The sequence below is a fragment of the Sinocyclocheilus rhinocerous genome, unplaced genomic scaffold (genome assembly GCF_001515625.1).
Source record: "Sinocyclocheilus rhinocerous isolate Xijiao unplaced genomic scaffold, SAMN03320098_v1.1 scaffold11881, whole genome shotgun sequence".
In the NCBI taxonomy this organism is placed as follows: Eukaryota; Metazoa; Chordata; class Actinopteri; order Cypriniformes; family Cyprinidae; genus Sinocyclocheilus; species Sinocyclocheilus rhinocerous.
Genome location: NW_015660650.1, coordinates 24,497 through 37,965, shown reverse-complemented (window position 1 = coordinate 37,965; position 13,469 = coordinate 24,497). Strand labels below are relative to the sequence as shown.

At 37.4% G+C, this 13,469-nt stretch overlaps 1 protein-coding gene across 1 annotated transcript; it reads left to right on the top strand.

Moving 5' to 3' along the window:
- Positions 1-1,826: 1,826 nt before the first annotated feature.
- On the top strand, positions 1,827-13,469 carry LOC107725412 (protein NLRC3-like). Its single transcript, XM_016534658.1, has 5 exons — positions 1,827-2,001; positions 2,990-4,924; positions 5,068-5,241; positions 12,681-12,766; positions 12,858-13,469. The coding sequence occupies exons 1-5, from the start codon at positions 1,850-1,852 to the stop codon at positions 13,403-13,405; spliced, it is 2,895 nt and encodes a 964-aa protein (XP_016390144.1). The 5' UTR covers positions 1,827-1,849; the 3' UTR covers positions 13,406-13,469.

Sequence of the window (13,469 nt, the reverse complement as noted above, 5' to 3'; positions counted from 1 at the left end):
TCTCTTTGGATTTGAGACTTTAGTCTTTGCAACTTTACAGATCTTCTTTATGCACCAAGAGCTTGTAACACTCCAAAGAGAAAGGAAAAATTGAAATCGCATCATATGACCCCTTTAAAGCAAAACCGCTCTGATAATGTAATGCTGCTCTATGCCACTAGAGTATAACTTTTTTTTTTTTTTCAAATGCCTGGAACTGAAAGTAAAAGAGAATGAAGGAAACTATTCCAAGGCATAAAACTGTTAACACTGAACATTTAAACGGCTGCATATTCTGTGGTAAGTTCAGAACTTATTCTTAATATAAACATGCTGCGAAAATAAGCTTTTGTTTTATTTTTCTTCCTTACAAGCAATTTCAAACCCGGATGATTATATTTTTTGCAATTTTTGGTTAACTTCTTATATGTCAGTATAATTGCTTATAATCTTAGGTCATCAGATCTGACCAAAATAACAGAAACATTGACAACTAAATTGCTTAAGTAAATTATTTTTGCCATTTACTGAATATATATAATTGATATATAATATTGAAAGACTATAAAAAGACTATACACTGAAAATATATAATTTATTTTTGTGTATAATTGATTGGTTTTAACTATAATACAAATGTGATCAATTTGACTCGGTACAAAAGCAGTGCTGAATACTCTGCGTCTACTCCATCCAAATTACTAAATTAGTGTTAAACTACTAGTACTAAAAACTATTGTAAATTACTAAACATATTACTTTGCCAAACTGTGTCCAGACTTACAGTTCCTAACACTGCTGTATCAGACATAAACTCTGAATAAACATTAAAAAACTAGTATATGAATGTGCTGTGTATAAAAAAAATCAACAACTTCAAAAATCTATACTTTAATCAACAACTCACAATGTTTGAAATGAACTAATAACTGAACTGTGCAATAATATAAATATTGTTATAAATATATTCATACACACACACACACACATATATATATATATACAGTATATATATATATATATATATATGTATATGCCCTCTAGTCAGGGTATTACATAAAATACTGACAGCAAGTTTATATTATACAAATTAATTATTAAAAATAAATAAAAACAAACACAAAAGAAGTTCCTGTGAAGTATCTTAACAATCCTGTCTGATATCCTCATCACCCATCATTATGTATAAGTGTTTTGCTGTTATTGAGTAACAATTCCTCTTTGCAGATGATGTGGTTTTGGCATTTTGGTGTGACTGAGTGTCAGTTCCTCTCTTCAGATGATGTGCCTTTGGCATGTGACTGTCTGTCTTGCAGAAATTATACTTTAAAGGCACAGTCTCTTTCATTTCAGTAGAAGCAATTATTTTATGATGACCAAAGCACAAGGAGGCAGGCACAAGGAACTCTGATCCACAAATAATCATTTCAGCATGAATGGAAAGTTAATACATCTTTTAAACAACCATATTTGTTTATGCTAGAATGAAATACAGAGTTCTGGCCTGAAACTCTAGATGGCACAGTCCGATAGGTCTAATTCATTTGCTCTGCCGCAGCAGCAGCAGCAGCGTAGCAGATCTATTCCGTCTAGACCAAATACATTAACATTGTCATGTGCCATGCCAATCCCTCCCAGAGTTGTCATGACAGAACTAGTATTAATTTATCAAATTATGAAGAAGGTAATTAGATTGGTATGTCATTTACATTAAGAATTTAATGTGGCTGTACTTCAGTTTAAAAAAAAATACTATGGATTAAAGCAACTTCACAGTATTACAAAAACTTTTAAGCTCTGATTCCCAATAAAAGGTCCAAAATTAACCTCTCAACATTCTTTTTAAGACTGTGAAGACAGTGACTTTAAAATGAGTCTCCATAATGTGAGAGAAGATGAGGGCACTGCCTCTAAAATGGGTTCTCCGTCTCCTGGATCAAGCTGTATGTCTACAAAGAGTAATGCATCCATGAAGAATGATCCTCCTAAATTCAGTGATGGAACATTGACCTCTGACCCCAGGTAAGACACTAGCCATTTTAACATTTGGCAGAGTTTTTACCTGAAGTGAAGTCCTATTTCAAGTAAAGTCTAAAGAATTTTCTGTGAACACTTGACTGAATCCTGTCTCTAGGGTCGGCAAACGTGCCGACATGTTTTGTGTTATTTTCCTAATATCGCCAAAAAGAACGCAAATGACTCATTTTTTATCGTACAGATAAGAGCAATACATCATTTGAATCTAAAAGGGTCTACCTTTATTTGTATAGCCTCATAATAACAAAACAATGTGCTTTTGTAAAATAAAGAAAACAAACAGGGTGAACTTTCTGCCGTCTCTTCAGAAGTTCAATCAATATATATATATATTTTTTTTTTGTGAACGAGTGAGCAGGATGATTTTCACATGATTTTATAGCAAAAAATCTAGTCTACCACATCCAGTTCTTAAGTCTTGTGAAAAAAATTTACTGCATGTATTCTATGGCCTCATTTCAGTGACTTCATTATTTTTATTTTTTCACTAACCACACATAAACGTTGTTTTCTCGAAAACACAAACATGTACATTAATGTTGCTTACATATTATTGTAACTCAGTTTGTGCTGAATACAGTGTAATCAGACTTTGGCCATTTACATGTTTTTAAGATACTGAAAAAAAGCACAAATGTCAAAGTGCAAACATGTCAAAACTTATCCAGGTCCTCAAAAGCCCCTCAGACCCCAGAGGCTTAAAGAAGCTCTGTCTCTCTCTAATCAAATATTAGTAGTAGTACAAATGAGAAAATAAGTATCTGTACTTTTTCTCTGCAATCTGTATAATATTTATTACATTAATATCTATTATGTACACATCTGAACAATCTTCAGATGTCTACAGCACTTCTCTTGTCACAGGAAAAATGTTTTGGTATTTCTTATTTGTAAATGAATCAATGTAAATCTGAAGTTCATTTAAGCTATGCAACATGTATGGATACGATGTTGTTTTGTTTGTTTTTGGCAGCATTAGCAGAAGACAGGGATCAGAGTCTTCAGAAACCTGTTCTGTGTCTGTGAAGAGTAACAGATCTATGTCTCAACCCACTGACTTCAGCGATGCACCAGTGCCCTCTGAACTCAGGGTAGATGACACACAAGTAGCCGTCATGGGCCAACCAGTGAATGATCACCTTCAGAGAGGCAAAGACAAGCACAAAAACAGCATGAAGAACAAGTATGAGAGATTATTTGAGGGAATCAAATGCCAAGAGAATGAAACCCTCCTGAACAGGATCTACACACAGCTGTACATCATAGAGGGAGAGAGTGAAGGAGTGAATGAAGAACATGAGGTTTTACAGATGGAGAAAACAGGCAGAACAAAACACTCACAAGACACTGCAATCTACTGCAATAACATCTTTAAATCCTCACCTGAACCAGGATGTGAGGAGAAAGACCAGATCAAGACTGTTCTTACTAAAGGCATCGCTGGAATCGGAAAAACCGTCTCTGTGCAGAAGTTCATTCTGGACTGGGCCGAGGGAAAAGCCAATCAGGATGTAGATTTCATGTTTGTGCTTCCATTTCGAGAGCTGAACTTGATCCGAGATCATCAGTACAGTCTTCACAGACTTCTGCTGGACTTTCATCCTGAACTTCAAGATCTGGACTTACAGATTTATGAGGAGTGTAAAGTTGTGTTCATCTTTGATGGTCTGGATGAAAGCAGAATCACACTGATGTTTTCAGACGCTCAGAAAGTTTGTGATGTGACTGAGACTTCATCAGTGGCTGTGTTGATGTCAAACCTCATGAAAGGAGAGCTGCTTCCCTCTGCTCTCATCTGGATCACCTCCAGACCAGCAGCAGCCAATCAGATCCCCTCCAAATACATCAACCGTCTGACAGAAATTGATGGATTCACTGAGCCTCAGAAGGAGGAATATTTCAGGAAGAGAATCAGTGACCAGCATCAAGCCAGCAGAATCATCTCACACATCAGAAGAGCAAGAAGCCTCCACATCATGTGCCACATCCCTGTCTTCTGCTGGATCTCATCCACTGTGCTTCAGAAGCTCCTGGAAAAAGATCTGAGTGCGGAAATCCCTCAAACGCTGACTGAAATGTACATCCACTTCCTGCTGATTCAGATCAACATGAGGAACCAGAAGTATGAAGAGAGAGATCAAGAGAAACACCTGCAGTCCAACAGAGAAGTGATTGTGAAACTTGCTGAAGTGGCTTTCAAACAGCTGATGAAGGGCAATGTGATGTTCTATGAGGAGGACCTGAATGAGAGCGGCATAGACGTCACTGACGCCTCAGTATATTCTGGGATTTGCACAGAAATTTTTAAGGAGGAATGGGTGTTTCATCAGAGGAAAGTCTACAGCTTCATTCATCTGAGCATTCAGGAGTTTCTCGCAGCTTTTCATGTGTTTGATTTTTATGTAAGAACAACTATGGAGGGACTAAAAAATTTTGTTTCAGTACAAAATTTGCTTAAAGGTGCAGTGGATAAAGCCCTTGAGAGTGAAACTGGACACCTGGATCATCTCTTGCGGTTCCTGCTGGGCGTCTCACTGGAGTCCAATCAGAGACTCTTACAGGATCTATTGACACACACAGAGAACAGCTCAGAGAGCATCAGGAGAACCACACAATACATTACTGAGAAGATCAAAGATGGACATGGACTCTCCACTGAAAGATCCATCAATCTGTTCCTCTGTCTGCTGGAAGTGAAAGATCAGACTCTGTCCAGAGAGATTCAGGAGTTTGTGAAATCAGACAAACACTCAGAGAAGAAACTCTCTGCCGCTCACTGCTCAACAATCGCCTACATGCTTCAGATGTCAGAGGAGCCGCTGGATGAGCTGGACCTCAAGAAATACAACACATCAGATGAGGGTAGAAGAAGACTAAAAATAGCTGTGATGAACTGCACAAAAGCCCAGTGAGTGTTAAATTAGTGATAAAATATTTTAAAAGATTTACAATATCTAAAAATCACATGGCATTTGTATGCTTCACTTGTCCTTGGCTGATACACTCATAAAAAATTAGTAACATCCTCTTTCCTTGTATTTTTTTCCATAGTTTTGCTGGCTGTAATCTCACTGCTCTGGATTGTGAAATTGTGTCATCAGCTCTTCAATCCTCAAACTCTGTCCTGAGAGAGCTGGATTTTAGCAACAATGACCTGCAGGATTCAGGAGTGAAGCTGCTCTCTGATGGACTGAAGAGTCAAAATTGTCAGCTGGAGATACTGAGGTGTGTAAAAACATGTTGACACAATTAAATGTACTCTATCTCCAGACTTATGCCAGAGGAGAAAAATGAGCATCAGGCGAGAAAATGCTTATTATTATTATTATTATTATTTGCAATCTCTGCCAGGCGTGCCATTCCTCGTCCTCTCATGGACCTTTTAGGGATTCATGCTAATACCCTTTTTAGCACTAGCACATCCAGCTTAACACTGGAGGGGGACAGCAGAATGCGAAGTGGGACACTAATGGTGATACAATCAGTTCCATACTCATTATCCTCGTTTCAGGGGTGTGCTCTCCACCACAGTGAAGCTAGAGCAGATTCCATTGTTAACGCTGAAGCTAGGGGCCATAGAATATGTTTCCCTTTCCCTTCCGCCTTCACAGCCATTATTTTCTGGTCCCCAAGAGGGATGAGGGGTTGCATCCAATTCTAGATCTGCTCAACATCAAAATGTCGTTCTCGTTTACTTAAGGAGCTTGCGTCTGAGTTTGAACCAGAAAAAAGTGTGTTTTCTCCAAGTCAGACTACCACTGGTGTTATGGGATTTGACCACAATGTGTCTCTAGCATGAGTGGAGTCAATTCTTGCTGCTGTGGGCAGCATAAGTTAATTTGGCAGAGGTACGGCCGAACCTAAATAGACTTTTTCGCCTCAGCCAGGTTGACCCACTGTCTCCTCTGGTTTTCCCTCACATCTCCAGCTCTATTAGGGATGGATGCCATGGGGCAGACGTGGTCATGGTATCCTGTAGTATCCTGTTTCTTGTGTGGTGCCAGATGACTGAGACCTATTTGCAGACTGCAAGTTCCTTCCTATTAGAGTCCTACACAGGCCTCAAATCTAGGGCCTAGCCCAGCCCTGGCCCGGGACGCTCAGGCCCTAGCCCGGCCCTTGTCCAACAGCTTACCAGAATTCTTGGCCCAAATCCAACTGGAGCCCGTGTCTTTTTTTTCTCTCTCTCTCTCTCTCTTCCCCATTACACAGTATGCTGTTGCAGCCATTAAAATAGTTCAGTTTTGTTTTTAGTGGCAAAGTGGTTATATTCCATTTAATTTCTTTATTAACTTTGGAGCATTTTTGTTTCTTAAATTCAAGTTTTTGTTTCTTAAAGTGACGACCAAGCAGCCAGTGGCAGACAGAGAGTTGATCAAGTTTCATCAATTTGTCCTTCTCAAATCAACACAAATTGCCTAAAATAAAATCTATAAATCATTCAGCACTTCAAGCATATCACAATGTTAGTTCAAACATTTAACCTAGATAAATATGAGCTGTTAGGAACATAATAACTGTTTATGCGGCATTATTAACTTAATAATTAAAATATCTCCTTACTATTTTCCTCTCAACACATTCATGGTAATTACTCAAATATAAAAATAAGTAGAAGCCCTGACAAAACTGGCCAGTGTCTGTGTTATGTTGTGAAAATTGGCCCGAAGCCCAACCCTAGGGGCGTAAATAAGTTTGGCCCTTTCTGGCTTGGGCTGAAATGCAGGGCTCTACTACCTAGGACCTTGCCATAGTCTTGGACAGCTTATTGGATGCTCCTGTTGAGTCCTTGAGAAGTTTCTAACTCTCAAGGTAGCTCTGTTATTGGTGATTGCATTGCTCAAGAGAGTAGGAAACATGTAGGCCCTTTCAGTGGCTGCATCCTGCACTAAGGTGTCTTCTTTGCCTTGTCATTCTTCAGGCTTTCTTCTGTCTGACTTGCCAGAGAAAGAGATTATCCAGTCAGGGCCCTTAGGATTTCTGCTCACTATTCAGGCCAGTAGTTTAAATCTGATAAAATCTTCATCTGCTTTGGTGGGTGCAACTGATGTTCTGCTGCCAACAAGCAGAAATTATTGCATTCGGTTACTAATGCAATATCTTTTGCAGTATTGCGTTGCCTCAAGGTATCAGAACCCTCATGCCCATCATGTGATTTCCTCAAAGGTGCTATCCAAGGCTCTGTCTTTGCAAGATGTTTGTACTGTGGTAGGCTGGTCCTCTCCGTACAAATCCATTAGGGCTGAGAGCGATTAATCAAAATTGAATAGTAATCGCGATTTGAGACGTTGCTATTTGCTAATCGCAAAGCCTCCGATTTGGACGCGATATAACTCTGTTGCAGAGCAAATGCATGGCTGCCCACCTTGAGTGGCAGCCTTACTAACCAATTGAGTGAGTGCACCTTCGTTCTCCCCAGTCAGCACTGCTCTAGCCAACTATGTAAATGCCCACCATAAAAAACAAACAAAAAACCCCACAAAAATCAATCAGAAAGTGAGTGAGTGAGAGAGAGAGAGATAGAGAGAGAGAGAGAGAGAGGGGGGGATTATGGCGTCTACCAGGTCAGATCGATAGTTAGGCAAATAAATACTAAAGAAAAACTTATGCAATATGAGATTCGGCTTCGAAATGACAGACACCGAACCAAAAAGGTAATTTGCAAGAGCTGTGTCAACACATAACAAGAGCTCCCCTTATCAGTTCTGCTTTCAGTACTGGATAATAAAATATACATTCTTAGATGTTTTAATAGTACATGAACATTATCTTACACATTTTATCTCCCCAACAGATTCTAGTATGAAATAAGTTTATAATGCATGTTCGCTATTCCCAATTCAGAAGACCGCACACACAGCCTGTATCTCTGAATGCTTCCCATACTAGCTCCTCTCTGCCCCGCGTGGCACGTATATCCCGTGTCTCACGGACGAGCCATTTACACTTGCCGCACACACGCAGCCTGTTTCGTAATGCTCATTTATAGCCTACTCGTGCCCGGCTCCACACCGCAAGTCTCCACGAGCGCATCTGGCAATATGGACGAAGCTTGACGCACGTGTGCAACCTGTGTTAACTCGCGCCTGGCTCCGCGTTTAAAACAAATGTAAATTCAATCTAACTGCTTTGCTAATTTCACTTGGATGAAATGAAACATTCAGCACATTTTCCACTTGTTCTTAAAATCCCAAATACTAAAAAAATGAATAAATCAGCCTATGTAACATATGTAATACTTTAATAATTGACTAAAGTAATACAGTTCTTTATTTACACAAAATAAACAAATCTTTCCTGTGAAATTCAGTAATTAAGTAAATTCTGTAAGAGCAGTAATACCATTATAATCTTCCCTGCTGAAAAAAAAAATAAAAATACAAAAGAAATGTTAATGGATTTAAGGGATATAATGGGAATTGTATTGGTATTAATGTATATTATAATGGTGTCTACTGGTATTTGATGGATTATATTGGTGGGATGTAATCTGGCATATGGGAACCAATAGAACAACAGTCATTCAAATTGAAATAATGCCCTAAACTCTATTGTTTTTTGTTTTGTTTTTTCCACAGGGTAATGATACCCATACTGGGCTGCACACTATTGACAATATTGAGCTGAAGCTTGACTTTGCCAAATTAAAATCGCAAATCACATTGCAATCGCAATACAGTATCTGTCAAAAAAAAAAAACCGCAATTAGATACTTTCCCCAAATCGCACAGTCCTAATATTCATAAGGTATTATAGTGTGGACATGGATTCAGCACCAGGCTCTCAAGTCCTTTTGGGCTGATCTGTTACTTTCTTGCTCACAAGGTCTGTGCGAGGGAAGTATGTGATTTCGAATGCAGCCTGACAGTTGCTTTTTTCCTGAATGAATCGACCATTTAAACAAATTGGTTGAATGAATTATTCAATGTTTAAAATTTTGTGCCACCTGCTGGCAGTTTAATTCCACACTTTTACTATAATTTAATTTACAAAATATTTCAGCATTTAAAATGTAATTTTTAAAGCATGAATCTTTTGAAATAAATTGTAATTATAGTGTAAATATATTTATGTAACTTCTTGGCTGCATTAAATAAATCAAGTAAATAATAACAATCCAGATACAGCTTCATTACCATCTCTGCAGTGCAAAAATGGATATGGTTTATACAGATTTAATTTGATTGGTAACTTCCCTATAGTGTTGTCTTGATTATTTAATTTATTCTATTGGGGCAGCTGGGGCCTAATGGTAAGAGAGTTGGACATGAAAGTAATGGGTTCAAATCTCAGTACCGGCAGGAGTTGTAGATGGGGGGAGTGAATGAACAGCGCTCTCCTACACCCTCTCCAACATCCCCGAGCAAGGCATTGAACCCCTAATTGCTCAGCAAATGGCTGCCCACTGCTCCGGGTGTGTGTCCATGGTGTGTGTGTTCACTACTCACTGCTGTGTGTGTGCACTTGGATGGGTGAAATGCAGAGCACAAATGCAGAGTATGGGACACCATACTTGGCCGTCACATCACTCACTCACTCACTCACGAAATTTAAGAATTTTCATTTAGTGAGGTTAAGAAAAATGCCCTTATAAATCAAAAATACACCTGGTTAGGTGTGCAAACATTGTCCTTTAATGGAAAATTCAATTTATGTTAATTCCTGTGAACCAGAAAATCCTCTGAAGTCAGAGAGACCTAGTCCAACGTATCAACACAATAACGTGTGTGTGTGTGTGTGTGTGTGTTTGTGTGTTTGTGTAGGGGACAGATGTGTGCATGTGTGGTTTGGATATTCCTAGAATTGCCCCTGGTATGCATGCTGTGTGGTATCAGTTTTTGCTAATGAAGCATTAAAAGTTATATTGTAACATAAGATCCCAATCTCTGATTTAATGTCTATATCTGTACACTGTAAAAAAAGATACATTATATTTACTCAATAAAAGTGTATCAAGAGATTAGAAACAATATTATTAAATTCAACACATAATAATTAATTACAATTAATCAAATGAGATGATTTCAAGTTAACCATTCAAAATGAGTAAAATAGCACAAAAAATAACTAAAATTGAAACAAAAAGTATTGGCTTCATTGGACAAAAAAAAAAAACATATGCTAATGAATACTATGTTATGCATGCCAGACCAGTAGTTGGCAATCAAGAAACACTACGCAATAACATAATAAGCATGCACATGATCGCAACTTTTTTACAAATTCACGTTTTTGTTGTTTATACAGGGATGATACAGATATCATGTTCAAAAACTTGTGTTTTCCAGCCCCCTAAACTCAGTTACACCAACCAAAATACATCTAATGTTAACAAGTCAAGGGTCAAGAGCCCAACTAAAGCAAACACTGACCACAGTAATGGTAACCTATTTTTTTTAATTAGAGTTATTGAAGACACCTGATGTTAACAAACAGAATCACTGAAGGAGAATATAACAATTTTAGGTTACCATTAGGATGGTAACCCTTGACTTTTTAAGATTAGATATTGTTTGGCTGATGTAAATTATATAACAGCTAGACAAGACAAGAGAAAAGGTGATTGGGTGGTGTTGGTAATGTTTTTGCATAATTATCATTTGACCTGAACTCATTAAAGCCTAATCTCTTAGTTCAATTTACTTTGACTACAACTTCCCTGTGATTCTACAATATAAGACCTAGAATTTCCAATATGACCCAAAGGTTTTCTTAAAAATTGTTCTGATCAAAAATGTAGGGGGGAAAAAAACGTTATTTTAGGCACACACTGACATCAATAACCAGCGTATGAATCTCAACAACAGTGACAAACAGCATATTAAGATAAACAGATCAACTCTGAACATCACAAAACAAGCTACTAAAAAGTCACATAAAATCAGCAAAACATAAAAGAAATTAGTAAGAATAAAATAAATTACTAAGACAATTCAGCTCATAATATATTCATGCTGAAAATTCCAGACCTTATACTGTAAAATCACAGAAAGACTATAACCGATAAGATACACCCAACTCAGAGATTCAGGTCAAATGATGGTGGTCAAAACATAACAAACACCACACAACCATCTTTTATCTTGGCTTGTCTTGTTATAACTCAATTACAGTAGCCAAATAATATCTAATTTTGAAAAGTCAAGGGTCAAGAGCCTTGATCAGGTGTCTTCAATAACTCTGTTTTGGGGGCCTGAAAACACAAGCTTTTGAACACAATGCCTGTTACAATATAAGACCTAGAATTTCCAATATGACCCAAAGGTTTTCTTAAAAATTGTTCTGATCAAAAATGTAGGGGGGAAAAAAACGTTATTTTAGGCACACACTGACATCAATAACCAGCGTATGAATCTCAACAACAGTGACAAACAGCATATTAAGATAAACAGATCAACTCTGAACATCACAAAACAAGCTACTAAAAAGTCACATAAAATCAGCAAAACATAAAAGAAATTAGTAAGAATAAAATAAATTACTAAGACAATTCAGCTCATAATATATTCATGCTGAAAATTCCAGACCTTATACTGTAAAATCACAGAAAGACTATAACCGATAAGATACACCCAACTCAGAGATTCAGGTCAAATGATGGTGGTCAAAACATAACAAACACCACACAACCATCTTTTATCTTGGCTTGTCTTGTTATAACTCAATTACAGTAGCCAAATAATATCTAATTTTGAAAAGTCAAGGGTCAAGAGCCTTGATCAGGTGTCTTCAATAACTCTGTTTTGGGGGCCTGAAAACACAAGCTTTTGAACACAATGCCTGTATCATCTCCATGTAAACAACAAAAATGTGAATTTGTGAAAAAGTTTATGTCATGTGCATGCATATTATGCTTTTGTGGGGTGTTTCTTGATCGCCAACTACTGACCTCGCAAACATATACTATTCATTAGCATAGTGTTTTTTTGTTTTTTTTGTCCAATGAATATTTTTGTTTACATTTTACTTAATTTTTTGTGCTATTTATAAGTTTATGTCATGTGCATGCATATTATGCTTTTGTGGGGTGTTTCTTGATCGCCAACTACTGACCTCGCAAACATATACTATTCATTAGCATAGTGTTTTTTTTGTCCAATGAATATTTTTGTTTACATTTTACTTAATTTTTTGTGCTATTTTACTCATTTTGAATGGTTAATTTGTAAGCGTCTCATTTGATTAATTCTAATTAATTCTTATGTGTTGAATTTAATTAATAATATTGTTTGTAATCTGTTTTACAATTTTAATAAAAATGTTATTGAGTAAATATAGTGTATCATTTTTTACAGTGTAGGTTGTGTGGCTGCATGGTGACAGAGAAAGGCTGTAGTTATGTGTCTGTAGATGATCTGTCTGTTGATCTATCTGTGTCTGTTGTTGTATAATTATCTCATTAACTTTAACACTCTTTTAGAGTGGGACCATATATGCTCCAAGCAGTATTAATTTAACACTCAGGAATTTACTGTGTATATATTATATAATCCAGCTTTTACACAACTTTAAATATGTCTTATTGTAGGTAGAAAAGATGTGGACATAGACCGTTAATATTAGCACTGATGTATAATAAACTTTAGATGGGTTTTGAGTTGTTAGCATAGATCAGTGATTGTTACTCATATTCTTAGTATTACTTGTCTACTTTCTAAATAATCAAACATCTACATTCACAATCAAACATTTTCTCTCTTTAGTCTGGACCATGGGGGCCCTTTTAGAATCACTCCAAGACTGAGAAAATGTAGGTCTTGTTTCTTTCTCTGTCTCTTGTACATATGTAAAAGTGTTGCAAACTATTTTGACACATTTCTCATCTGTCATCTTGTGTTCAGATGCCTGTGATCTCACACTGGATCCAAACACAGCAAACAATTACATCATTCTGACTGATGAGAACAGGAGGGCAACATATGTGAAAGAGCCGCAGCCGTATCCTGATCATCCAGAGAGATTTGTTGGTGGTGAGCGGGTTTTGTGTGGAGAGAGTCTGACTGGACGCTCTTACTGGGAGGTTGAATGGAGCGGCTGGGGTCAGGCAGCAGTGGCATATAAAGAAATCGGAAGGAAGGGAGGGAGTGACTGTAGGTTTGGATACAATGACAAATCCTGGAGTCTGGACTTCTCTGATAACAGATTCACTGTCTGGCACAATAATAAACGAACTGACTTATCTGCCCCTTCGCCACTGTCTAATAGAGTAGGAGTGTATCTGGACGTGTCGGCCGGCTCTCTGTCCTTCTACAGTGTCTCTGACACACACACACTCACACACTTACACACATTCAATACCACATTCACTGAACCCCTCTATGCCGGATTCAGGGTTTATGAGTCCTCACTGACTCTGTGTGAGATTCAACAACAAAGAGAAGATTTCTAACTAACTTACGCATACTTTAATCATTAAATCTTATGTAAATTTAAAGTATTATAAGTGAGGCCCC

Coding starts and splice junctions, on each gene's coding strand:
- LOC107725412 (XM_016534658.1), top strand. CDS start 1,850: ATGAGTCTCCATAATGTGAGAGAAGATGAGGGCACTGCCTCTAAAATG. Junction 2,002..2,989: donor ACATTGACCTCTGACCCCAG/GTAAGACACTAG, acceptor TGTTTTTGGCAG/CATTAGCAGAAGACAGGGAT. Junction 12,767..12,857: donor CACTCCAAGACTGAGAAAAT/GTAGGTCTTGTT, acceptor TCTTGTGTTCAG/ATGCCTGTGATCTCACACTG.